Below are 25,636 nucleotides of genomic sequence, written 5' to 3' on the forward strand. Positions count from 1 at the left end.
CATACATTGAATTTTGAAAACAGAGGCTGCCTATTAATAGCCTGCCCTCTTCGCAGGCAGGGAGGAGGGCAGGCTGTCAAGAAGTGTGCTTCCCTAAGGGCGAGGGAGCAGCCGTCTAGTGCCCCCTGCCTAGGGAGTTCATTAAGGGGCTAGAACACGTGTATGCTCCAGCTCCCAGGCTATTTTTCTTCTCTGAAATTCTTACCACTAGAAACGAACACCTGTCCATGGCCACTAACAGTCAGAACACATAGACTGAAATCTTCACATACTGAAGCCAATGGCAAACCTCCCAGTGATTTCAGTGGGGTCAGCAGTTTGTCTAAAGAGACAATTTCCATTTGATCTTGAGAGACTTAATTAAAAGCAAACCCGGAAAAGAATATCCCTGAAATAACTGATGTTTACTGCCAGAGTTGTACACAGTATGAAAAGAACAAAAGTTACCAAAATTGCTCAGCCGTATCCTCCCAACATAACAACCTATTTTATTTTTAATGCCTGTCAATGTTCACAGCTATTCATGAATTAAAAACAATAGATCATTACAGAGAAAGGCTAAAAAGGATTCCATGTAACCACGTATGTAAATCATATAAAACTCCTGCAGCCCATACTCAGTTCAGGCCTGATGTAGTCCTTATGGAAGACAGCAAGAGCCTTTCAGCTAATTTGAGTGCAGACTGATCAAGTTTTCATTATGGGAGTTTTGCATGTATATGTGCTGTATTCTGAAACCCATAATGTCTGGCCCCAGTTCAGAAAAGTATTGTCCCTTGTTTTATATCACACAGCCCAAAATGCAATGACCATATGTCATTTTTCTTCAATTGTTCAACTCAGGACTCAGGTTTTCTGTGTGCTCTTCTGGGCCCAGTGCTGCCAAAATTAGCATCATTCGTGTTCTTTGTTTCCACAGTATCAGAGGCCTGTTCTGCTGGTGGCACTGTAACTGTCTGCACCCACATGCCTCCTACTTGCTAGGTTCTGACAGCATAAATTTAACATATTCTCTCTGAGTCATGAATACATTACATACCTCCTACTCACTCATTAAAAATGGGGAAACAGCATGACTCAGATTTGTAAGTATTTTTTTTCAACAATGAGCTCTTGATATTTAAGTCTTGATATGTGTGCACTGAACCAATATAATTATAATAAAAGGGGAAAAGAGAAGAGATGTTCACTCACCATTTCAGGAAGAGGCTTACTCTCAGTGAGCTAATTTATTCCAGAAAAGAGGAAATTAGGATCAATTCCAGATTATTGATCTGAAAATTTTATATTCTTCATTGGAAAAAGCAAGGAAAATGGAAGCTGAAATGTTTTATACACAAAATCAGACATTTTGGAATCTTGATGTTACTATGGTAACCGAGAAATAACTCATCAACAATTAAGAATTAAAATAATTTATGATATAAAATGAGATAAGGTAATTTTGCAGACATTTTTTGAAATTCAGCGATCTGTTTCATGGAAGTGACCCAGTCTGTTGAATATATTTTTATTGTTTGGTTATTTAAATCTCATTTCTCAGGCCACTGAAACAGACAAAGAAAATCAATGTTCACTGAATCACACTGAAAAGGTCAAAATGTTGTCAAACTTTACTAACATTTGCAAAATACAGGTAGCACCAAAGTCGTTTACAGAATCATAGAAAAGTACAGCTAGAGGGACATCAGAAGGTCATCTAGTTCCACCTTTTGCCTGAACCAGGGTCATCCATATCTAAAGCATCACAAAAAAATCCTTGTCTAACCTACTACAACAACTGGCAACCCTGTCACACAACCACAAAGCATAGCACCCTAATCTCTCAGAGGTAAAGCAAGGGCTCAACAGTTGCCAATATCCTGCTGCTGCAAAGGCTGTTGTAGACATCAGAGAGATCCAAGGAAGAGGGCCACTCCCTGCCCTACAGAGGAAGGCAAAACCCCCCACAGTCCATGCCAATCTGACCTTGGGGTAAAATACCTTCCTGATCCCAAATATAGCAATTAGTCTGACCCTGAGCAGAGGGCTAAGGCCTTCCAATCAGGAACCTTAGGCTTTTAGTCCCAGCAGGAACACTGCACACCCCAGTCAAAATCCCCAGTCTTGAGTGCAGCCAACACTCATTGCTTCTGAGGAAGATGAGAAAAGAAAAAACATGTAGCAACAGGAGAAAGAATAAACTCTTTCCCTGCCCCATGTGGCAACCAGAAAGGCCCAGAAGCATGAGATATATCCATAGTATACCACAGGCATAGCTACTCCTAGATCATCCCTGACCAATGCTTATCCAGCCTCTTCTTGAACACTCTGGTGATGGAGATTTGACAGGCAATCTGCTCCATTGCCTGACTGTTATAACTGTTATGATGAAGAAGTTTTTCCTGATATCCAAACTAATCTTACTCTGCTGAAACTTCAAGCCATTGGCCTGCATCCTGCTCTCTGCAACTAGAGGGAAAAGATATGCTCTTTCATCTTTATGGCATCCTTTCAGATATTTGAAGGCTACTATCATTTCCCTTCTTATATGCCTTTTCCATAAGCTGAACATGTCTATTTCCATCAACCTCTCCTCATATGTCCTCCTTATCATTTTTATTACCTGCCTCTGAATTATCTCTAATTTCTCATTACCTTTTAAAAATATGGAGCCCCAAACTGTACACAATACTTTGGATGAGGCCTAAACCACTGCTGAGTAAAGAGGCACTATCACTTCTTGTATCTTGAACCTTATGTTCCTATTGATGTATCCCAAAACCTCACTCGTATTTTGTGCAGCTGTATCACACTGCAGACTCATACTGAGTCCTAGATCCTTTTCCATAATCCTGCCATCCAGCCAGTTGTCACCCATTTGTATTTGTGTTTTTGATTATTCTTCCCAAGGTGTCAGACCTTGCATTTGTCAGCACTGAACAGCACTTCCTGTTAGCTCCTTTCCAAGTTTCCAATCTGTCAAGATCCTCCCAAATTGCCACCTTGTCCTCCAGACTAGGGATAAAATTTATACATAAACCAGTTTAAGAGATCAGAAAATGGTTTAAACCTGTAAGGCTAGGGACAGAAGTTACACATAAACTGGTTTAAGTGATGAGAAACTGGTTTAAACCTGTAACAGAACATAAATTGAGTGCACATAAACCAGTTTTAAAATGGCTGAAACAGGTTTAAGATAGACCTGGTTGAATGTGGTGTCAGACTTAACTGATTTAGATCAAGCCAGTTTATGAAACTTCTGTCCTGGACCCCTTCCTGGTTCAAGTTAAATCATAGTCCCCCAGCATCCCAGCAAGCTTTCCAGCCCTGGGCTGGGCTGTGTTGTTCTGTCTGCTCCAGAGGGCGGGGCAGGTCCCACCCCTCTGTTCTCCAGCTCGAGCAGTGAGGGCTGGCTGACAAAGTGCGGGGCAAGCCCAGTTGGGGATGCAGCCCAGTCTACAGAAAGGATACTGCCCCCCCCCCGGCAAAAGTTGGGATCTGGGGCCAGGAGGGGGGCAGGGTGAGTTAAACACCACTTCCCCCACTCAAACTTACTGCTGGCTGCAACTGTGGACTACAAATCCCAGAGGCACCTGCAAGCAAGAAGGGGAAGTGAAGAGCCATCCTGCAGAGTCCTGCTGCTGTGACCCTTGACTGCAAATCCCAAAGACCTTGGGGGCAGCAGGAAGAGGAAATGAACACAGCCAGAGGGCCCTGCTCTAACACTCTCAGACTTCTGGCCTGAGCCACTGCAGATATGTGGCTGCATTTCCTGAATCAAAGGTAAATGTCTGTTCATTTCTGTTTCAATTGAATCTGTGCAGCTTAGACTAACCTGCAAAAACTGAATCAATTCAGCCTCAGGCTTTTTGAGAGTCTGTACTTAATCCTCGTATATTTGTAGTCCATCCCAATTTCATGTCATTTGCAAATTTTCTGAAGAAGTTCTTTATTCCAGCATCCAAATCATTAATAAACATGTTGAACAGTGTAGGACAGACCCTTGTGTAACTCCATTTGAAACTTCCTGAGATTCCATCAAAAATCCATTTATACTTACCATTTGCTTTAGGCTATTGAGTCAATTATCTATCCATCTTATACAGGTTTCCCTTGATTTATGCTGTACATGCGTTCCTCGAAAATGGCGCATAACTCAAATTCGCAGAAAGGGAACCCACTTTACAATGTAACAAATAGGGATATGCTCTAAGACCTCAACTGTAGTGACCCCAGACCCATTTCTACCACTTTTACAGGACAATTTTGGTACTCACCAACAGCGAACAGTACAACATTGCTGCCAGGTGGCTTCATGGCTCACAGCTCCCGGGTCACCGTGCTGACAGGGCTGGACCAGGGTGGGCTGCAGGGGTTGGCACTATGGAGGAGCCGGGCACAGGCCTGTCCCTTGGTAAGGGGCTTCACAATAGTCCTGCCTTCATGCCGGCCCTCACTTGGGGCACTGGCACAGGGGTGGGGGTTGAGGAGGGGACTGGGGGGTGAGTCTGTCCCTGGCCACAGGTCCCTGCTGCAGCCTGCACTACCCACCAGTGCTGTGCCCACAGAGAGACCTCCCCCACTGTCAGCATGGCACGGAAGGGGTGGCATGAGGGTGGCACCACTATGAAGACCCTGGCCCAGGGACAGCCCTGTGCCCGGCTTCTCCACAGCACCAGCCCCTGGGGGTTAGGGGTGAGTGAGAGGCTGGAGTTGTCTGGGGGGCAGCACATGGCACTACTCCCTGGTCTATGGTGTCACTCCCTCAATGCACCGCACAAAACAACTGACTGCAGACTTCATCCACACTGATCACATAAGAGTGAATTTACCTTGCATATAACAAATTTTTGGTATAAAAAGGGTCATATCATAAGAGTAAATTCGGGCATACAGAACCTGCATAAAATGAGGGAAATCTGTAGTAACTTTGGCCCACATTTCTCCAATTTGTTTATAAGAAGGTCATGTGGGACTTCGTCAAAAGCCTTACTGAAATTGGGATTCACTGTACCCACAGATTCCCTTCATCGATTCCATTCATCCACCCAACTAGTTATCTTGTCAAAGAAGGAGATCAAGTTTGTTTGGCAAGATTTTTGCCAAATCTTTACCAAACCCATACTGACTGTTCTTTCTCCAGATGATTGCATATTGAATTCATTAAGATATAACTTCCTGGATATCAAGGTGAGGCTAACTAAATCTATAGTTCCCCAGATCCTGTTGTTTGCCTTTTTCAAAGAGGGACACTATGTTGGCCCTTTTACAGTTCTCTGGTACTTCATCTCTCCTCTATAAGTTTCTAAATATTATTGCCAAGGGCTCAGTGATCTCCTGTGCCAGTTTCTTCAGTACACTGGAATGAAGCTCATCAGGTTCTACTGACTTGAATTCATTCAGATCCATCAAGAATTAATTTAAACACGAGTTTAGCTTCATTCTTGTCACAAAGTGGAAATGCATGTTGATATATTTTATATTATAAACACAATTTATATTATAATCTACAAACAAAAAAATTCAGTTCATTCTCTCCAGATGTTAATCCCACGATTAGTTTAGGTTTGAGCAAACCAGTATGAGCACTGTTGCAATATGAACACTTGTCATCTGAATGTGAACACTTTCAAAAGGGAGCATTTACTTGAATGACCAGATAAATAAAACATTTTTTTCTGGAAATATTGTAGTAGTATATTTTTATCAAATTATTTTAAACTCAATTCATTTTTAGACCCATAATACATGCTTAAGTTTAATTTGCCATTATGAACTGATAGCACTTGAAATTTATTGAATTTTGAGAATATCCAGTTGCTGAGATCGATTTGTCATGACAAATCTCATTTTTATCTCTTTTCCTTCCTGCTCTCTAACTTCTTAGTCTTTTACTATTAGATTAGCATTATTCATCCCATAACAATTCTTATTTATTCTTACCTTATTTCTAAGTGAGTTCAGTTATTTCATAAAATCCAAATAAAATGGTGTGATAGAAGAAAATACTTCTCAACTCGACTAAAAGACATCTCCCTGATTTCTAGAGTCCACGAATACTTCCTCATATGAGACATCCTTATTCATGTGCGTAGGGTTTAATCAGTACTACTATTCATGCAAATCAATACTTTTATTATGTGACAATGATAAATCACAAAACTGCTTTTTTTGCCTAGCAAGCAACTGGTAAGTTTATGTTTTAGAATAAAAGCAGTGTTATTCCAAAATAATATTTTCTCATTCACTTTTGCAGTAAGTTCTGTCTGCAACTTTCTCACCTCCTTCTATCTCTCGTCCTGCTACAGATTTAAAGAAATGACCATACATATACTCATATTTTTCACATCATTTTTTCAATGACAATTTCTAACGGAAAATAATACTTAACAACAAGTTTTAGACCTGGATGAATAATCAGTGTTATTTTCCTGGATAATAAACTTGATTAGTTTCAATCTTAGGTGAAAAATGAAAATCTGTCATCTGTTTTGTAATAGATTATGTCTAGTAAGAAGTAGAATCTATACAAAGGTAAAAAATGGTCAATGGCTATGAGACAAGGATGTCCCTTTTCTGTCTACAGATAGTTGCATTCTCTTTTATTCTGCATTCTATGAAGCACATATAGAGTGTGCTTCATATTTTGCTCTAGCAGATTATTTAGTGTTTAAAGTCATAATGCAGGTGTGTCAAACTCATTTGGCCCTACAGACTGGATGAGTGGCTTGGTACCACTACACAGGCTGGATGAATGGGTTAGGAGTAGCTCCATGGGCTAGATCAGGCCCACTGTCCTTCCCTTCCCCTCTCCCCTCAAAACATACTGGATCCAAGACATGAAACAGCTGGCATTGCACGCAGTGCAGGTCCTGGACCCGCCACAGCAGGTACCATGTGCAGCTCAGTTCCAGACTGGCAGGGGCAGCACTATGTACAGTGCAGTTCTGGACTGGCCAGAGTGGGTGCCACGTGCAGCTCACATCCCAGGCCCTGGGCACTGGGCTGGTCTTGCACACACTTCATGTGGTGTGTGGGTCAATTCAAAACCCAGGGGCAGCACTGGGGTTCAGCTGATGGGGCTCCGTGAGTAGGATCAGGTCTGCAGACTGTATCTTTGAAACTCCTTCCATAATGGTTTAAAATATGGATTCTTTGCTTTTATAGCTTCTATCAACTTCAAATTATCACAATAAATGTATCTTTCCCCACCGACGACATCCAAAGTGGCAGCTTATACCCCGAAATGTATCTATTTAAGTTATATTCAGCCCTGCCAATTAAGTTATTTTTAAACTGCCTCATATGAAGATTAACAGTGCATCAGTACCATCCTGGAATACAGACTCCTGCAAATAGATATTGCTCTCTCTTGTGTGGGCCATTTCCTTTGGCAAACATGCTTCCTTTGTCCTTTCTTATGATTTTGATGGCTGGAAATTGTCTCACCTTTCCAAGTATCTAGATAGTCTTAAAGGTAATTTTTATGGTGCTTCAAGTGTCCCATTTAGGAATGTCTTTGCTTGTTTTTGTACTAAGCTTCTACCGCTTTCTTGCTGGCTAACTCCTTTCTGATTGGAGTCTGCTGTGCAAGCAGCACTAACTCTTCCAGGGTTAACTCAAATATCTCTTATGGTTTTGTAAAAATTTAAAATTTCAACTCCAAGATTCTTATACTAGAAGTTCTCTGTTATAATCTTCCTTACTGATGTCACAGCCAAGTGCTCTACTTATTTCTTATAGCTCTTCTACAAAGGCTTTCTTACTTCTTTTCTGGGTTTTTCCTGTTACATTCTTTTTGCAAATGAAAGGGTTATCATCATTTTTAAAAGCAATGGGAGGGGTTATATATCTTTCCTCAGCAAGTCTTTATGTATATTTTCATCATCATTCCCCAATGTGAATAAACTGGGGGGGAGGGGGGCTGTGCTCCTTAACTCTTTGTGCTATGCTTTCTGATGGTTTGGAATCAGTAAAGTACCTCTGGCTTTCCAGCTATTCTATTACCTTATCCAATAGCAAGTCTTTAAACAGCAAATGTAGAATGAACTTCAACATTTATTTCCTCTTCTTCATACCACTTCAGAATGAGTCAGCCTCTGGCACCACACTGTAATAAAAATATAAAGGTTATATATTAGAGGTACATAAAATAATACACAGAAAGTTCTGTGTTTCTTTCTTTTACCCTTTCTTAGAAGATGGTGACAAGGAGATAGTCACTGAAATTTAAAGACACAAGCTTAATACTGATAGAAGGACTTACTAGTTACATTGTATAACTCACCCGTGTATTTCACTGCCACAAAATATCATTAAAGCCAAAATTTTAGTAGAATTCAAAGAATTCTTAGACTTGTTTACAGGCAATGGGTTCTTTAGATGGGCTCTGAAACAAGAATGTATGGAAACCTTCATAACATGAAACACTTGCTGACTCAAAGGATTAAGAGGAAATTTCAGCTATACATATAGATTATTCCATAGTGATCTATTACCATAGTGATCCAGGGCACCCTCATTAGACTCAGGGCACCCTTATTAGACTCAAGGCACTCCCTAGGAAAATGCCATCTTATGGCTTTTACTCATTTTTTGGTTACAGAAAAATAATAGAGCATTTATTCTGTTGCAAAGAACTCAGAAAGCCCCCAACAGGTCAGAATGTTTTTGACGCTCTAGATTCCTATTTGAAATCTCTGGGTTTATATTATGAATCACGTGTAGATGTTAGCATACATAACAATGCTAGTGTTGTGCAGCACCCATACAAAATCTAATGGCAGGACAGGGCCGCACAGGGTCCCATAGCACTCTGATTGAGAATCATTTACTACAGGCTTTCTTCTGAATATCTTGAGGAGGAGAAGGAGGGTCATGAATGTTTATTAATGTATTTAGTAGAATATATCTTTCCTTGTATCTCCTGTATTCATGTTTTTGGGGGTTTTCTGCAACTGCCCTTTGTTCTCTTGGCCAGTTCCTGGTACTTAATGAGGCTAATATATTCTTTAAAAGTAACTGAATTTTCCATTCCAGGGAACAGCATTGAAAGATTTTTCTTCCCATTTTTTAATGAATGAATTTTGCTCCATTTACTTGAGATTACCCAGAGGGTTGTTTTCCTATGCATAGTAACTTTGGATCAGAGTGTTTCTTCATATTGTTAATACACTGACAGTAATACCACTTTCCAAGGGTCATTGGCTCATTAATACCTCCTACTTTTCTTTGTTGAAAATGCCATCAAAACATGCCAAAAATCTGGTGTTGCAAACCTAATTACATTCTGAATGATTACAAGAAAATGGCCTTGGTGATTTATTATGAAGGAAGTCAGATTGTAGGGCCTGATCCTGTATCTGTTCAAGTCAGTGGAAAACGTCCCATTGGCTTCCACTATAAGGAATCAGGCCCAGATATGCTTTACCAGCTAACTTTGCTGGGATTTTATTTATATGCACAAGCACACAATTAAAAAAAAAAAACTGGACTGAGTGTAAACCACTTGTTTTCTCTCTCTTTTATTCAAATGACAGTAAATGCACAGGACAATGAAGATCATGTACCTCTTCACTTCTGCTGTCGATTTGGACACCATGAAATAGTCAAGTTCCTGCTCCAAAGCAATTTTGAAGTTCAGCCCCATGTAGTTAATATTTATGGGGATACACCATTACATCTGTGAGTAGTGGAAATAAGCACTGTTTTACACTGGCAGTATTAAGAGTGTTAATAATTCCATTACTAACACTTTTCTGACTTAACACTTTTCTGACTTTGTCTTTAGTGCTTGTTACAATGGAAAATTTGAAGTTGTCAAGGAAATAATTCATCTGTCAGGAACAGAAAGCCTGACTAAGGAAAATATATTCAGTGAAACAGCTTTTCACAGGTAGGACATTGAATTCTGCTTACAGATGCATGCAAAAACTTCTATCACAGCCTGACTGAGACCAAGATTTCAGGCAAGGTATGAATGCTAGGCTCATGTCTGCAGCAGAGACAAGGACAGAGTCTAGTGTTGCTTAAATGACAGTGGAGAACTATAGCAAAAGAGGTCATGTAAGAGAGAGGACAAATGTTGAAATATCAACAAGTTCATTACATCTGGATTAATTATTGCTTTTTCTGTCTTTGTCCTTCTCCTAAGTGAATCTGAACATGGACCACAAGCCTAGAATCCCTCTGGCTCCTAGACTTTCTAGATCTTCTAGATACATAGACATTATCATAGATGTATAGACAAGAATAAGCTGGCAGGTCAAAATTCATGTAAAAATTTGTTCCAAAGATTTCACCACACTTTTTTGAAAACATAAAACAGGGATATCCTGGGATAAACTGGCAGCACCTGCAGCCACCTCTTCCATAGCTGTATAGTGAGGGAGGACCCAGAAGGGTTTCACAGACCACTGATGCTGCCCACACCACAGGATGGATGCACATTGCCAATGTAGCCTAGGCAGAGTGCAGACGCTGCCACTGGTACTGTCCATGCAGTGGAAAGAGGAAGTGGGATCCTAGGGGCTGCCCCCATAGCATGTGGCCCACATAGTGTGCAGCTCAAAGGGAATAATAATAAGGATCTTTCCAAAAGAGTGGAAAAGTACATATTTAGGTTTGTGTATTAAGCCTGCATTTGCACTTAAATTAAGATTCTCCATTCTGTTATACCAAGTTAATGTCAGGGTAACTACCTTGAAATCATTGGGTAATTCATTTTGCTTGTTGTGGGGGCTGGTGAATTCACTTTCTGTGTTACTTTTGCAGTGCTTGTACCTATGGTAAGAACATAGAACTTGTAAAATTTCTTCTCGATCAGAATGTTATAAGTATCAATCATCAAGGAAGAGATGGGCATACAGGTATGATCATGATCCTTAATATGTAAGCATTAGATGTTCTCAACAGAGAACAAGTTCCCAAGCCCAAAGTGTCTAGGTTGAGATTTTAAGAGGAGTTAATGGGAGTCAGATGCTCAGTCTCCTGTTGAATTCAGTGAGATTTGAGCACTCCTAGAATATGTCTACACTGCTGTGCATGAACGGTGCATGACCCCAGCAGCTGGGGGGGCACGGCTGTGCTGGTGGTGGCAGGAGGCCAGTGGAGGCAGCAGGAGCCCGGTGACAGTGAGCAGGGAGCTCCCACAGATGCCACCGGCATGGTTGGTGGTAGGGTGGGGTGGCGAGCACTGACCACGGTTTGGCAACCACCGCAGGCACCACCAGCAGCAGCGGCCAGGGACAATCGTGGTCCACCTGCAGACGCTAGGGTGGCAAGTGGCGACCACCCACAGGCGCCGTCGACGGTGTCAGCAGTGTCTTTTTGCATGGGTTGCTCCACCACATGCAGGGTGTGCACATGCCTCTGCATGCACTCCCTACACGTCGCCCCTGCTGCTGTGTAGTGTAGTTGTGATGTAGCTATCTTGGGTATCACTAGCAGTCCGGTAAGAAAAGCCCAGAATCCAACATAATTTACCCTATTTCTCTCACTGTTTGTAGCTAGGCTTCTAAATACTTAGGCCCAGATTTGCAAAAGTACTTGAATCTGTAACTCCCAGTGACACAGAGAGGTGGCTGAGGGTATCGAGCACTTAAAAGGATCACATCTTAAACTGAACAGTAACAATACAATAAACAAATAACAAGCACCCTTTACAACTGGAATATAATAGGAGCAATTTCAGAATGCACTTGAATTATGTATAATTGTGCTGTTCCTGCTAAGCATGGTGACATGAGAAAAGATGCAAAGAGTGGCATAAGGAGAGGAAAACCTCAGTTCTGAGAGGTCTATGGGTGGGTGTGCAGAAGGAAGTGGGGACAGAAACATAGACACGAGGAGCTGAAAAGTGCTTGGAAAGCGAGGAGGGGGAAACTGATGATAAATTAATACAGGGGGTCAAGAAGAAAGGAGATCTGCTTACGCTAGAACAATATACTTGAATTCTCACCAGAATGTATATCTCCCTGTTGTTTATTAAAGGCAAAAAAATCCCTCTTTCTTTTTGTATTTATAGCAAATAAAATTGCTAACCTATATTTGTTGTAGTGATTTGCAGGCAATGGAATAAGTGCTAACATGTCCTGTATGGCAGGCAATAGATTGGCTCTTATAGCATAATATTTTCTTTTCTTACAGTGCTGTAATCATTTGTGTGATAATATATTCCATTATCAAGGAAATCAATTCAAGCTTCATAGCTATTGCTACAAGTCCTATTATGTTGTTGTAACAATTGTACTTACCACACTGACTGTTCTTTTCCCCCCTCTAATGTTCTAGGATTGCACTGTGCTTGCTACCATGGTCACATTCGTCTAGTACAGTTTTTACTGGATAATGGAGCTGATATGAATCTGGTAGCCTGTGATCCTAGCAGGTCTAGTGGAGAAAAAGATGAGCAAACCTGTTTGATGTGGGCTTATGAGAAAGGTATTTCGATTTCCTAGTTTCTGTTGCAAATACAAAGGACTATTACGGTAGAAGATAATAGTATACACTAACTCCTCAGCACCTGTGGATTGGGAACGCCCACAACTGTATTCCAGCCTCTGACATGAAGTTGCTGAAAACCATGCCTGGGATTTATTCCTTCAAATGTTCGAGGTTGTTAAACCTCACTTTGATTCAACACAAACTCAGCTTCTGCAAGAGTTTTTATGTGCTGCTAAAATAAAAACTTCATTTTTCAGAGGGACAGTTCAGAAAAGGCAATTTCTACCTATATTATTTGGATGAAGGTTTGTTTTTCACAACTGGAGGAGACATTGCAAGGAGCTATGCATTACACTTGTGTTCCTGCATAAATTCAGGGTTGTTTTTTGTGGTTCCAGCTCTCCTGTCCTGTGTGTCTCACAGAATTGCCTCAGTAATATGTCAGATTTATATTCTGTGGGGGTTTTTTCTGATCAGTCAAAAAAGTTTTGCTTTTTACATAACAAAGAAGCAGAAAACAGTCTAAATTTCTTCTGAGCTGGCTGGTGTCTAGGGTTTCTATCTACAGGATCCCACCATTTTCCTTAAATTTCTCTCTGTTCATGAGACCCCTAAACAGTTTTATATTCACTGGTTGGAACAGCTATCCACTGGAGTTAGTGAGTCAGCAGAACAGCACCCGACAACAGGATGAGTCAGCAGAACAACTCTCCAGGCACCTCTCTGCAAGGTGTTCCTGCTTGCCACCCTCTTCCACGGAAGTCCGGACAGTTTGTATTAAATGCATCACAATAGCTCTCGTGCGAGAGCTATTTAATGTGGCATAGATTGTCATTGTCTCATTGACTTATTATTGTCCTGTTTCAATTAGATGCTGAGCATTTAGTTACTCTTTTTACAGTGTTAATAATGATCTGTTGCCACCTTTTTGTAATTTTAAGACCCAGATATTAAATGAAGACTAAATCCTTGGAGATAGTCAATCACTCAGTTTAATCACAGAAAATTCCAGAAAAAAATCCAGTAGCTGGAGATATAAGTTGCACCAAATCAACAATAAATTGTAGATTCTCTCAATTAATCAGTTTCCAGTAGCTTTGCTTAGGGAACATTGGATACAAGTAGAAATGTTTCAGCTTCTCATACTGTATTAAATTAGCAGCCAGTTTTGTGCAAATGCAATTTTATTTCTTTTCACAAATTAAATCCCATGAATCATCACAGTAGATGCAGTATTTCTATGATGAAAGAATTATAGAACGGATTCTGTGAGGGCTGCTGCAAACTGTTTGCAGGACTTAGGAAGCCGAGCGAACAAGCCTTTCATCACTTGTGAGCTTACTGGCATTTTCCTGGCAGGTTGCTGCTTATCATGAGCCAGAATGCTTGCACTCATTAGGCTCTTGATGAAGAATATCCCTAAGAAAATGCCAACAAATTTTGCCACTGAGCTGGCAGGAAATTAAAACAGCTCCAAGCAAATAGAGCCAAGAGAACTATTGAAATGATAGGTAGCATTTGGTGTGTGATCACTGCATCACAATATCATTCCAAAAGCATCTTTTTTTTTCTGTGCTCTCATGTTTGTCAGAGGTAAACAGGAGCACTGGCTGCTGGCTCTGACAAATCAGTAAGTAGAGCTGAACCAGGAGTGCAAAACCTCATCATAAAAGTGCTATTATTTTCTATTCTTTTTCCATGGGGCTAGGAAAAGTGAGAAAAGGTGTGGGGATTTGAAAACATAAAGACACTATTTATTTTGAAAATGCATCCAATTAACCAGCAGCATAGCCTCAAAGGACTCAAGAATTCCACATTTAAAAGAGCGTTCCACAATATGCTGCTAGCAAAGTGGAGAGATGTGATGAGAGACCTCAGATCTGGAGCGCTGGGGATCAGAGTGAGCAGAACGGGACCCCAAAACAACCTTTTCATATCATCCAAAATATCTAGGACACTGATTACATGCTATAGTAGCTAATCGGTGCATGCAGAATAGCGATGATAATATTTGTACCTGTCCACAACAAGATAGAGTGTGTTGGTCTGCTGAGTTGTTATGAACAGCTGTATTTTCAGACTTACATTTTCCCCGTTGCTGTTAATGAAAGTTATTCTTGGGGTGAAAATTATCTGTGTCACAAACCCCACTCTGGTCTGGGAGTCTTATGGGGTGTCATGAATTATGGGGTGTCATGAATATTTTCCTGAATTTGCTTCACAGAGATGCCATGTTTAGTCTCTACCGATAGGCAGTATCAAGCTGTATTTATCCTTATCCTGATGTTTACATGCATTGTGCTATTTAATATTAAATGTATTTTATATGTTATAATAGGACCAGGGTTTTCAATATGATGATGACTTTCAAATGATAAAGAATGAGTTTCTTTGGCACCTAAGAGAAGTTCAAGGTCTAAAGGCTGAAGAACAGTAATGGCTAAAAATTAGCATTTGATATGAGTTATTTACTCATCTTCCTTAAGGACCTACTCTGAGGCACAGAAACCAGGCTCTTCTAGACAAATGAGAAATTTATGTTTTAAAAGAGGGGGCTGTAAGAATAACACCTGACTATTCAGATGGTTGGGAGAAGGACATTTCTCAGAGCCAGAAACTAAAGTGAGAGAGTATTATTGGGATATTTGATTCCTAGTCCTCATGTCTAAAAGGAGGCAAACATTCTCCTGGTCTTAATTAGATTAGGAAAGATTTGTGATCTGGTAAACACACACACCTTTAGGGGCAGGAAGTTATACACTTTGTGTGACCCCCCACCCAATCCAATAGATGACACATGTGAATGGACAGATAAGAAACTGTACTTAAGTTTTGCCTGGAAAGCATAAGGGGTCTTCAGTTTCCCCAGGCCTAGAGAAACACTGGAGTCCCTCAGCCTGAGTAAAGCAGGGTGGCAGGAGAAATTGCAGGAAGTCCTGGCAGAGAAGTCAGAGCCAGAAGCTGCTTTCTAACCTGTTGAACTGGGTAGGAACTACTTGGATTTAAGATACAAGGTACAAACAGATTATTGTTCTGATATTTACTTTTGTTTGTTTATTCTTATATCTCTGTCTGCCTCAACATATGCTGATTTCTATGCTTGTTTTAGTTTTTGTAATAAATCTTTTTGCTATCTTCTTATTGTCAGTGTTAATTGGGATTTTGGAGCCTTGACCATACAGGCTTTTTCCAGCAAGGGGTGAGGTCCTTCTTTCCTGAATGCATGACTGGATGGGGGTGTGATTCTTCTAGCTGACAGAATCTCCCTCTGCTAAGAGCTACCCATCTCATCTGAGTGAGATGGGTACAGCATAGGTCAGAAAGGTGGCATTTAGAGCAGCAGTCTGTTCTCAGGGGTCGAGTAGCAGACTGCAGACAGCAGAGCGCGGGTTTGGAGCTAAAGGACTCCCTTGAAAGTATGAGAGTACTGCAGACGTATCTCAAAGGTGCACCTGACCACATCTGGGGTCAAGGCATGTCACAAACTGATTCTTTTTATTGGCAGGTGCTTCCTCAAAAACATGTATTTCTGTTTACTATCAATAAACATTTTGGGCTAGAATTTATTCCATCAGTTCAGCATCTCAGTGGCACTCAAGCAGCTAAGCCTCTAAGTACAATTCTCTTCCACACTGCTTAAGTCCATGATAGTATGCTTAAGGCATACTTTTGAAGTATGCCTTCATCTTAGCCTTAAGATTAAGTCACAAAAAACATCAAGGGGAAAGACCCATCCACCTTTTGCAATAACCATTTTTCAGGGACTTGGGTAGAGTGTAATGCCTAAGGACCACTTAGTCGCCAAATACTAGTACTTTGTTAATGCAAATTGAGTTTGTCTCCTTATATTTTTAAATAAATAGACTCACAGTATATTTTAGAATAACCTCCTAATTTAACAAACATAAATAAGTAATGATCATTGTGTTGAATATGTAAATTGATGGCAATTATACATCACCACCTCCCTTCCTTTTTTTTGGTCAGGACATGATGCCATTGTGACCCTTTTGAAGCATTATAAAAGACCCCAGGATGAGTCACCTTGTAATGAATACTCCCAGCCTGGAGGAGGTATGGTTTGATAAACTAATCACATTATATGTGAAGGATCTGACCAAATCCCACTGAAGTTTCTCTGAGCTTTGGCCCAATACTATAAATTAAAATTTGAAGATAAATTACAGCATAAGAATCCCTATTTTTCAGGTAACATACATCACTGATTAGCGTCAAACCTTCCCCTTTATCTTAAAATGGTCTTGTCACTTAATGCTACACTTGAAAAACAAAAACTAAGCTAAGAAATGAAGATCATTCCTTAATGATCATTACACATACTTTTCTACATAGTTAATACTTTGTTTAGTTATTCCCTTTGTGTTGCCTTCCTTTGATACTTCTTTTATTATTGATGTGAAGGATGTTTTTGTATTCACATTTTGTATGTCTTTAGCTGCTTAATTTCCCCATGTAAAGGATTAATTACTGCTTTTTTTTCTTTTTTTCTTTTTTTTACAAAAAAAATACTGTTTTTTGATAACTAAATAACAAATGGGAAGAAGAACATTTACTCCTATCAGCTATAGGATAAGGTCACAAAAGTTATTTATGGTGTTTGGAACACTATTCACAGAGATAATGGTAGGTGAATCACAGTGTATAAGTTCCAGCTTTCTGAGGAGAATAAACTACACCCCTTGGGTGCATCCGCACATGCAGGCACATGCGCTTGCAGCAGCTCAAATAACAGTAGCACAAATTTGTGCTGTAGATTTGTGCCTCAGCACATGTGCCTGAACATGCACTTTGGAGTGGGGCAAATTGTGCCACTTGGGGCAAACTGACCCTGCCCAGCTCCTCCCAGATCTGCAGCCAGGGGCCAATACCTGTGGCACATTAGTGAATGCTGCAGTGGGAGTTGCTGGGTGGTGAACACTTTGGAAATTTAACCCCAGTTCCTTTGAAACTTCACCGTATAATTGGATAGATAGAACTAGATCTTCTGCTGGTGTGAATCAGAGTAGCTCAAGGGATTTCAATGGAAATATATCAATTTTCACAAGTTAAGTATCTAGCGCAGTATGCAGAGCTCATGTCTTCCAAAATACAAACTCACAATCCCATCAAGATTTTAAAAATGTTTTCTTCTGCTCACATTCCCTTCACACTTTAAGTAAACATTGCCTCGCTTCCTTATCAATGTTCATACTGTCTTCAAAGTCTATAAACTTCATTCTCTTCTTTAATTTCAGATGGTTCCTACGTTTCTGTTCCATCCCCTCTAGGGAAGATTAAAAGCATGACTAAAGGTAATTTAAATGGCAAGGGGAAACCCCAAGTTTTATACTCCATCCCTAAAGCTGTTTATCATCCTGAACATACTGCACATGATTAATTTTAATCTGACTTTCTGATCTAGAAATGTCAAGTAAATATGAACAAACAGGAGCTGTATACCTCTGCCATAGTTTTAGAAAGCAGTTGATTTATCCTGATTTCTTGCCACCTTTAGTGGATTTACAGATGAAGCACACTTCGCACTAACAAAACCCCATGTTTTCTAGGTTGAATTTAGTTTCTTTTTGCTTATAGATTCCCTGAGAAATTCAAAGTTTATTAAGATTCAAAGTATATTCTCTTGTTCTGAGAAGAATTGTGAGTCATGTAATTTCATAGATTTCATAGACATTTGGGCTGGAAGGGACCCCAGAGGATCATCGAATCCAGCCCCCTGCCCAGGGGCAGGAAGTCAGCAGGGATCATAGGATCCCAGCAAGATAAACATCCGAAAGTGTCTTGAAGGCGTTCAAAGTAGGTGCTTGAACCGCCTCCAGCAGCAGTCTATTCCAGACCTTGGGGGCTCAGACACTGAAGAAGTTTTTCCTTAAGTCCTGCTCGAAACGGTCGCAGAAGAGTTTGTGACCATTCGATCTTGCCATCCGTTGGGGCGCTCTGGTGAACAGATATTCCCCCAGATCCTGGTGAGCACCACTGATAAACTATAGGTGGCCACCAGATCACCCTTTAGCCTGCGCTTTTCCAGGCTGAAGAGTCCCATGGCTCTCAGCCTCTCATCATAAGGTCTGTTTTCCTGACCTCTGATCATGCATGTGGCTCTCCTCTGGACTCTCTCAAGCTTTTTGAACTGTGGAGCCCAAAACTTGGAGGCAGTACTCCAGCTATGACCTCACCAAGGCCGAGTACAGGGGGAGAATGACATCCCAGGATTTGCTTGAGAAGCATCTATGGATGCAAGCCAGCGGTTTGCTTGTTTTACTAGCTGCAGTATCACACTGAAGGTGTGGTCAATGATCTTGTGGTCAATCATGACCCCCAAGTCCCTTTCATCTGTAGTGCTAACCAGCATAGCACTGCCAAGCCTATAAAGCATGCTGCAGGTTTTTCCTCCCAAGGTGGGGAATCTTGCATTTTTTGGTGTTGAACACCATCAGGTTCTCATGTGCCCATTTCAGGAGCCTGTCAAGATCTGCCTGGATCACCCTCCTGTCCTCAGGTGTGGATGCTTTACCCCAGAGTTTGGCGTCATCGGTGAACTTGTCCAGTCTGCTTCTAACACCAATGTCTACATCATTGATGAAGATCTTAAAAAGTAAAGGCCCTAGGACAGAGCCTTGAGGGACCCCACTGGTCATAGCGCACCACGACAATTGATTTCCATCAACCATCACCCTCTGGGTCCTGCTGTGGAGCCAATTCCCCAGCCAGAAGATTGTGGTGAGGTTGAGGCTGCAGTTAGCCAGTTTTGCCAAGAGGTGATCATGGGATACCAGATCGAAGGCTTTTTTAAAGTCGAGATATATGACATCAATCTCTTCCTCCTTGTCCAGGTGATAGGTCACCTGGTCATAAAAGGAAATGAGATTGGTCAAGCAAGACGTACCTGCAACAAGCCCGTGCTGGGTATCCCTCAGGATATTGCCGTCCGCTAGCCTGTATAGGACGGCCTCTTTGATAATCTTTTCCAAGACCATCTCCAGGATAGAGGTCAGGCTGATGGGTCTGTAGTTTGCCGGATCTACTTTCCTCCCTTTTTTGAAGATAAGCACCACATTGGCTTTCTTCCAGTCGTCGGACACATTTGTAATTAATACAAATTAATACAAATATAATAAACATGTTATAAACACAGGTGGGAGCATTAGAGTGAAGTTCATTGTTAAATGTTTGGGGATGCCTTTGTGGGGAAAATGCCAGAAAACAATCAATTCTGTGGCATTGAAGTAAATGTAGAAAAATAATTCTGCTGCATCTGTGTACTTAAAATATTTCATGTTTTGAGATCTTTTTGATTTTCTACTTGAAAGGTTAGCTGTGGAGTAGCCAAGAGCTACTTTTCCATACAGTCATTATATACATTTGAGCGTTCCCTTTAGAAACAGCCAGATAACGTTCACTTGGAACCCACACCGCTCAGCAACAGGATGTGTAAATTTAGTGGGACATCAGAGTTCAGATTCCAAATGTTACTGAGAAGAGGATTAGATCCAGAATAAAGTCCATAACATTTGTAGTGAGTGCTGCATATACAGAATATGGAATTAATTCCTTACATAAAATATTTTCTGAAAACATCACATGTCCACACAGGATATGGTTATGGGACAGTGTTCATCAGTGATAAGGTTTCAAAGGCAAGAAACCCTCAGGCAGCTGTAAAGTTGCAAATCTTTGTTTATTATTGAGTTTTATGGCACGTACTAAACAAAGAGGAATAGGATTACCAGTCAACCAATTTACAGTAGGAAAATCATTTCTTACTGTGTAATGTCTTTTGTCAAGTTAAGTGCTTTTATTTCTTTTCCTGCATTTTACAAATAGGATAACAATTTTCTTTTGCAGAAAAGGCAGATGTTCTTCTCCTCCGTGCAGGTTTACCATCCCATTTCCATCTTCAGCTCTCTGAAATAGAGTTCCATGAGATTATTGGCTCAGGTACTGGAAAGTAAATGTGTTGATTTTAAATGTTTGATGCTCACAAAAAAATATCTTTGTGCTTATTTATTTTAAATCATTTTAGGGTCGTTTGGAAAAGTCTATAAAGGGCGATGCAGAAATAAAATAGTAGCAATCAAACGGTAAGTTGCCAGAGACTTTACAATTTAATGTTAGTACCTTATTTTAAAGTACAACAAATTCATATCATCTCATATCATTTTTATGCTACTTCTGACTGACTTATTTCTCCTTCTGTCAATTATCAGCTACCGAGCCAATACCTACTGTTCCAAATCGGATGTAGACATGTTTTGCCGTGAAGTTTCTATTCTCTGCCGACTCAATCATCCTTGTGTCATCCAGTTCGTTGGTGCTTGCTTAGATGACCCAAGTCAATTTGCTATAGTTACACAATATATTTCTGGAGGATCACTTTTTTCCCTACTACACGAACAGAAGAGGTATTCTCTTAACTCTCTGTGGCAAATAATTCTTAAGGTTATTGGTACTCTGTTAATGCAAATATTCATTATCCAGTTCAGTGTAAGAAGTATTGAAATTAATATACATGATCAAATGATTGTTTTAATCCACATTATTTGTTATACAAGGAAAATTAGCAATTAAACACAAAACTAGCAGTTGTTGTTATTACTTGGGGAGGTTTTTTATTTAAATTACATTAACCCAAATAAAAAGGAAGCTCAGATCTGCAGGTAACATAACTCCCAGATTGTTTTGTAGTTCATAGAATGATATGTTCCTTATGATGGTATTTTTAGTAAATTTACCTTCTCTCTCTCCATTTTGACCTATATTATGATCTGTTTTAAACCTAGGAATCTTGACTTGCAGTCTAAATTAATCATTGCTGTAGATGTTGCCAAAGGTATGGAGTATCTTCATAATCTTACACAACCAATCATACATCGTGACTTGAACAGGTAAGTTTCTCCTTTTGTCCCATACATTGTCTTAAAATATATGAAGTAGTCTGGTTTGGACAAGCAGACCCCTGTACTTATGCGGGGTCTCATAGAAATTAACAGGTGTCTAAATATTCATGTGGGCCTACCTACACGAATCACATTGGGAGATTACGGTGTAAATGTGTGTTACCAACAGCTTTAGTACATTTTATCAGAAAACACATTTTATTTAGGCTTTTTACTAATACTTATTGCACAGCAAGGTCTCATAAGTTGCTGAGCTGCGCAGGAGTCAGGCTTGGCAGCGGCAGGTTCCTTTCTCTGGCACCTGCTCCCAGGGAGGAGAAACTCTCCTGCCACTGCCGCTGCCCCTGCCCCTAACTGAGCCTACCTCCTTGTAGAGCTCAGCTGGAGCAGGTAGGAGCAGCTCTGGAGTCTCCCTCCACTCCACCCCCAGAGCACCTGGAGCCAGTGGCAGCTGTGGGTAGGAGAGAGGGAAGGGAAGGGAAGGGAAAGTGCCACTGAGACTGGAGGGGAAGTGAGAGTGGGATTCTTACCTGATTCTGGGATTCAAAAGAAGCCCCTGGATGTTGCATGCACAGTATCAGTGACTGAAAGAGGGGTGCACCTGCAGCAGTGCACCCCCTTTGGACTCACCCCCCGGACTCAGATATCTAGTAACAGTATAGATCCTGGCCCTATGCTTTTCCATGCACACTATTAGAGGAGGCCTCTGTGACATATTCCTTGATTGCTTAGTATCCTTCCCACCTCATGATTTATTAACTCTATGCACTTTTACATTTGTAAATGAATCCTGTGTTGAGTATAAAAAACAAATGTATAGCTGATGCTGTGACATCCCCATTCCATTGCTGTAGCCTGAGAAAGTCCCATGTTTAGACATCTTGTAATCCAATCAGGTGGTCCTGGGTATGACCTTAAATTGCATTCAACTGCAGGACCAGATGGCAACATGGTTGAGCTACTCAGGGCAGGGTTGCTCCTATAAAATACCCCAATGTTGCAACCTCCAGAATAAGGTGAGTATAGGGCACCTCAAAACCCTAGCCTCCACTGCCTTGTGGGTAATCCTTGGTTGGAGAAAGGCTAAGGAACATCACCCTGACAGAAACACACCCTGAGGCATTATGCAGTCAGCAGCAGTTCTTATCTATTGCTCTCTGGCAGAAGCTACAGTCATTGAGACACTAAATGTCCAGACTCCGCCTGGCCTTTGGATTCTGTCTCTGTGATCTAAAGCAGGGATGGGAGGTCTTGGGCAGTCTCCACTCCTCCATACTCTTGCCTAGTCAAATGTGTCAACGGTCTTGGTGTGATGATCACAAAACTCTGTACAAGCAGATTAATCAGGCACCTGACTATATCTCTTATGCCAAGGGTATACAATGATATTGGCTGATGGAACACTGAATGAGTTTTGGTGAGCTATAGGGGGCCACACATATAAAATCCTTCAAAAGACATCATTTTAACAAATTATAGATAAAAAAAACCCAAATCATATATTAAAAATCAAACATCTACTGTAGTATATTTTAATTTTGTTTATGGGGTTTTTTGGTAGTATACATAGAGATGATTGCATAATAGCCCCAAATAAAGTCTTACTCTTATATATTATATGGGAAGGTGGGGGGTGTGGGGGGGGGTGAGAGGGGTTGGGGGGCTGCCCGCACGCTAGGTCCCAGGCTCCCACTAGGAAGAGAGGGGGACAGGGGCCGCATACAGCAGGTAGTATAGTGCAGGTGCAATCTGCCACCCCACATCCGGCCCGCAGCTGCCCCTTCAGCACTCCATATGGGGCCGAGCTCCACTCGCTTCTGCCTGGGGCAGCCTGTGCTGCACTCCCACCTGCACCTGGCTCACACCCACCAAGAGCACTGCTCCAGCCTAAGACCTGGCCAACACATACAGCTTCCCAGTGGGGCTGCTCTTAGTGCTGCTGCAGTTGCCCAGGTACTGCTCACCTCCCCCCACCTCCAGTGGCTCCTCCTCCTCCTCCTCCTCCTGCCCCTGCTATGCCACTCTGGACAGCAGGTAGCATGGGGAAGTGGTGGCAGCCATGGGAGCACATGCCAGACACCACATGCTCAGCCAAGCAGGGGGAAGGTATAGCTGGGTGGCTCCTGCATCAGTGCACGTAGCTCCAGCCCCAGCTCCTGGCTACTTTCCACCCACTCTGCCCTCTCAGTGTGATGACCAGCCACCTGCAGGCAATGAGTGGATGGAAAGTAGCCCCACTGGGAAGCTGTGCGCACTGGCTATAGGGTAGGTACAGGCCATGGAGTAGGTACAGTCTGCCCCAGGCAGGAGTGAGCAGGGCTTGGCCCCATACACAGTTCCACAGAGGCAGCTACAAGCAGGATACAATCAATTGTCGGGCCAGATCCAGCCCACAGGCCATATTTGCTCATCTCTGTCTTATGTGTACACTATGATGCAGAGGATCAAAGGTTGCCTACTAGAGAATCCAATCAGGCAGATTTTCTACTAATAGTCAGTGGTTTCTCGCCTTACACATTATCTTTCAGTGTAGAAATTGAGAGAAGGCATATTTTTTACAAAAAGTGATGTCCACTTCACTGCACTTACATCTTATCCGACTGAACAATCCTCAGAGAATTCCAGCAAGTCAGTGAGGCATGATACGCCTTCCTTGAAACAGTGTCAGCTACTCTTAACCGGGCTGTGCTTTGAATACAGTAAATGTTACACCTTTTGATCTTCTAAAGCAGCTTCAAATGTTTTCTCTACAACTGGAAGTGAACTACCTGGCCTCTAATTTCCTGGTGTGTCACCACTCCTTCACATTGCTTTTTCCCAGCCTTTGGAGATGCAGTAAGTCAGGTTTTGAAAATGTCAGCTAATGCTTCTTCAGTTTCTGTCCCCTACTCCTGTTATTCCTCTTGGATGCACAGTGTGCACAAGTCTTGACACCTTGGCAACATGGAGACTTTCTAGCCTTTTACTACTAAAATCAAATGATATGCTGGTCAAACTCCTGTCTTTGCTGAGCTGATTTCTGTTATAGGCCCCTAATCTCAGAAACAAAAATACCAACAGGGGTTTATTTTATTATTTTTTCCCTTTGTTTAGCTTCCACCTCTAAAATTCCACTGTCATTTCCAAGAATACCATTCTTTTCAATTAACATTTCTTTCCTCTTGAATTATTAGGTATGTATTTTATTTTTTACATGTGTTTGCTGTTTCCTTTTTTAAAATCTTTTCCCTAAAATTACTACTCATTGTATTATATTCTGGGTTCATATTTGATTTGTTTGATTTAATAAAAGTACATTTTAATTGTATCCATTCTATAGGCTAAATTCTAGTATAGATCCATACACTTGCTTGATTGTCTGTCATTTCAGTACACACACAGGCCTATAGAAATCAAATTTAAGTATCTGTAGCAAAGATCTAACCTTGTATATCTGACTAAAAGAAAGGTCTCATGATCCACATATCTGACCCTCAGAGTCCCTGTTCTGCCAATAATTTCTGTTATATTTATAGCTCAGTTGTTTTAATAACATCAGTTATGCTGCTATGCCTAGTTTGATTTAATTGTATGTTTTTAGCTAAAAATGATCTATTGTACATCCGAGGTTGTACATACCTCTTAGTTTTTCACTGAGTTGAGTGTAAAAGGACCATCATTCTCGCTGAGAATCATCCCACCTTCTTCTTGCCCCTACTTGCTGTAACTTGCTGTAGACTATGACAGGTTTCTCCTTTCAGATGTCATTTTCTGTGCTGAAACCAGTCAACTCCTGCATGTCCCAGGCTTTAGGAGCAATCTATAAACCTCATCTTCAACTCAAGTCATCCAGCAGAAGTAGCCATTTGTAACTGTGACAACTTTGCTAGTTCTTTTGGGAAATGGCTCTCTAACCATATTGCTTTTTTTTTATAGCAAAAGAGAAATAATCAATACTGACTAGTTCTCTGATATTTATCACTTTGTGGGTCTCTATATTAGCCTTTTTTAAAGTTCCCACCATTGCTTACAGCCAAACAGTTCCAGCAGTAAAAGGGCTGTTTAAAGAAAAGGACTAGGGCAGGTAAGACATTAGCGACTGTTCTGTTTTTAACATGTGAGGTGGATTCAATAGGGGATGTGGTGCTGAAAGGAGGTCAAGTTTTAGCCTAGTGAGACAAAGAGAGGTAGTCATAAAAGGGGTAGTGATAGCTGGGTCTACCTCCCCTCTCCAAGAAGTTTCCTCTTCTGTTATAGCAGTATAGCAAGTGTTCAGAAATTATAAATCAAGCCACAAAACACATGAGACTCACTTT

The 25,636-nt window shown here is 41.1% G+C and overlaps 1 protein-coding gene across 1 annotated transcript in view; it reads left to right on the forward strand.

Annotated features, from left to right (window-relative positions):
* Nucleotides 1–25,636, forward strand: part of TNNI3K (TNNI3 interacting kinase) — a 190,499-nt gene that overhangs the window by 63,830 nt on the left and 101,033 nt on the right. Inside the window, exons 8-17 of the mRNA XM_006268959.4 lie at nt 9,522–9,666; nt 9,773–9,877; nt 10,756–10,850; nt 12,274–12,423; nt 16,414–16,500; nt 17,682–17,738; nt 20,290–20,382; nt 20,468–20,525; nt 20,652–20,846; nt 21,225–21,329. Of these exons, the coding sequence (XP_006269021.1) occupies nt 9,522–9,666; nt 9,773–9,877; nt 10,756–10,850; nt 12,274–12,423; nt 16,414–16,500; nt 17,682–17,738; nt 20,290–20,382; nt 20,468–20,525; nt 20,652–20,846; nt 21,225–21,329 (1,090 nt within the window). The remainder of the gene's footprint in view (nt 1–9,521; nt 9,667–9,772; nt 9,878–10,755; nt 10,851–12,273; nt 12,424–16,413; nt 16,501–17,681; nt 17,739–20,289; nt 20,383–20,467; nt 20,526–20,651; nt 20,847–21,224; nt 21,330–25,636) is intronic.

Source organism: Alligator mississippiensis, chromosome 5 (genome assembly GCF_030867095.1).
Source record: "Alligator mississippiensis isolate rAllMis1 chromosome 5, rAllMis1, whole genome shotgun sequence".
Classification (NCBI taxonomy): domain Eukaryota; kingdom Metazoa; phylum Chordata; order Crocodylia; family Alligatoridae; genus Alligator; species Alligator mississippiensis.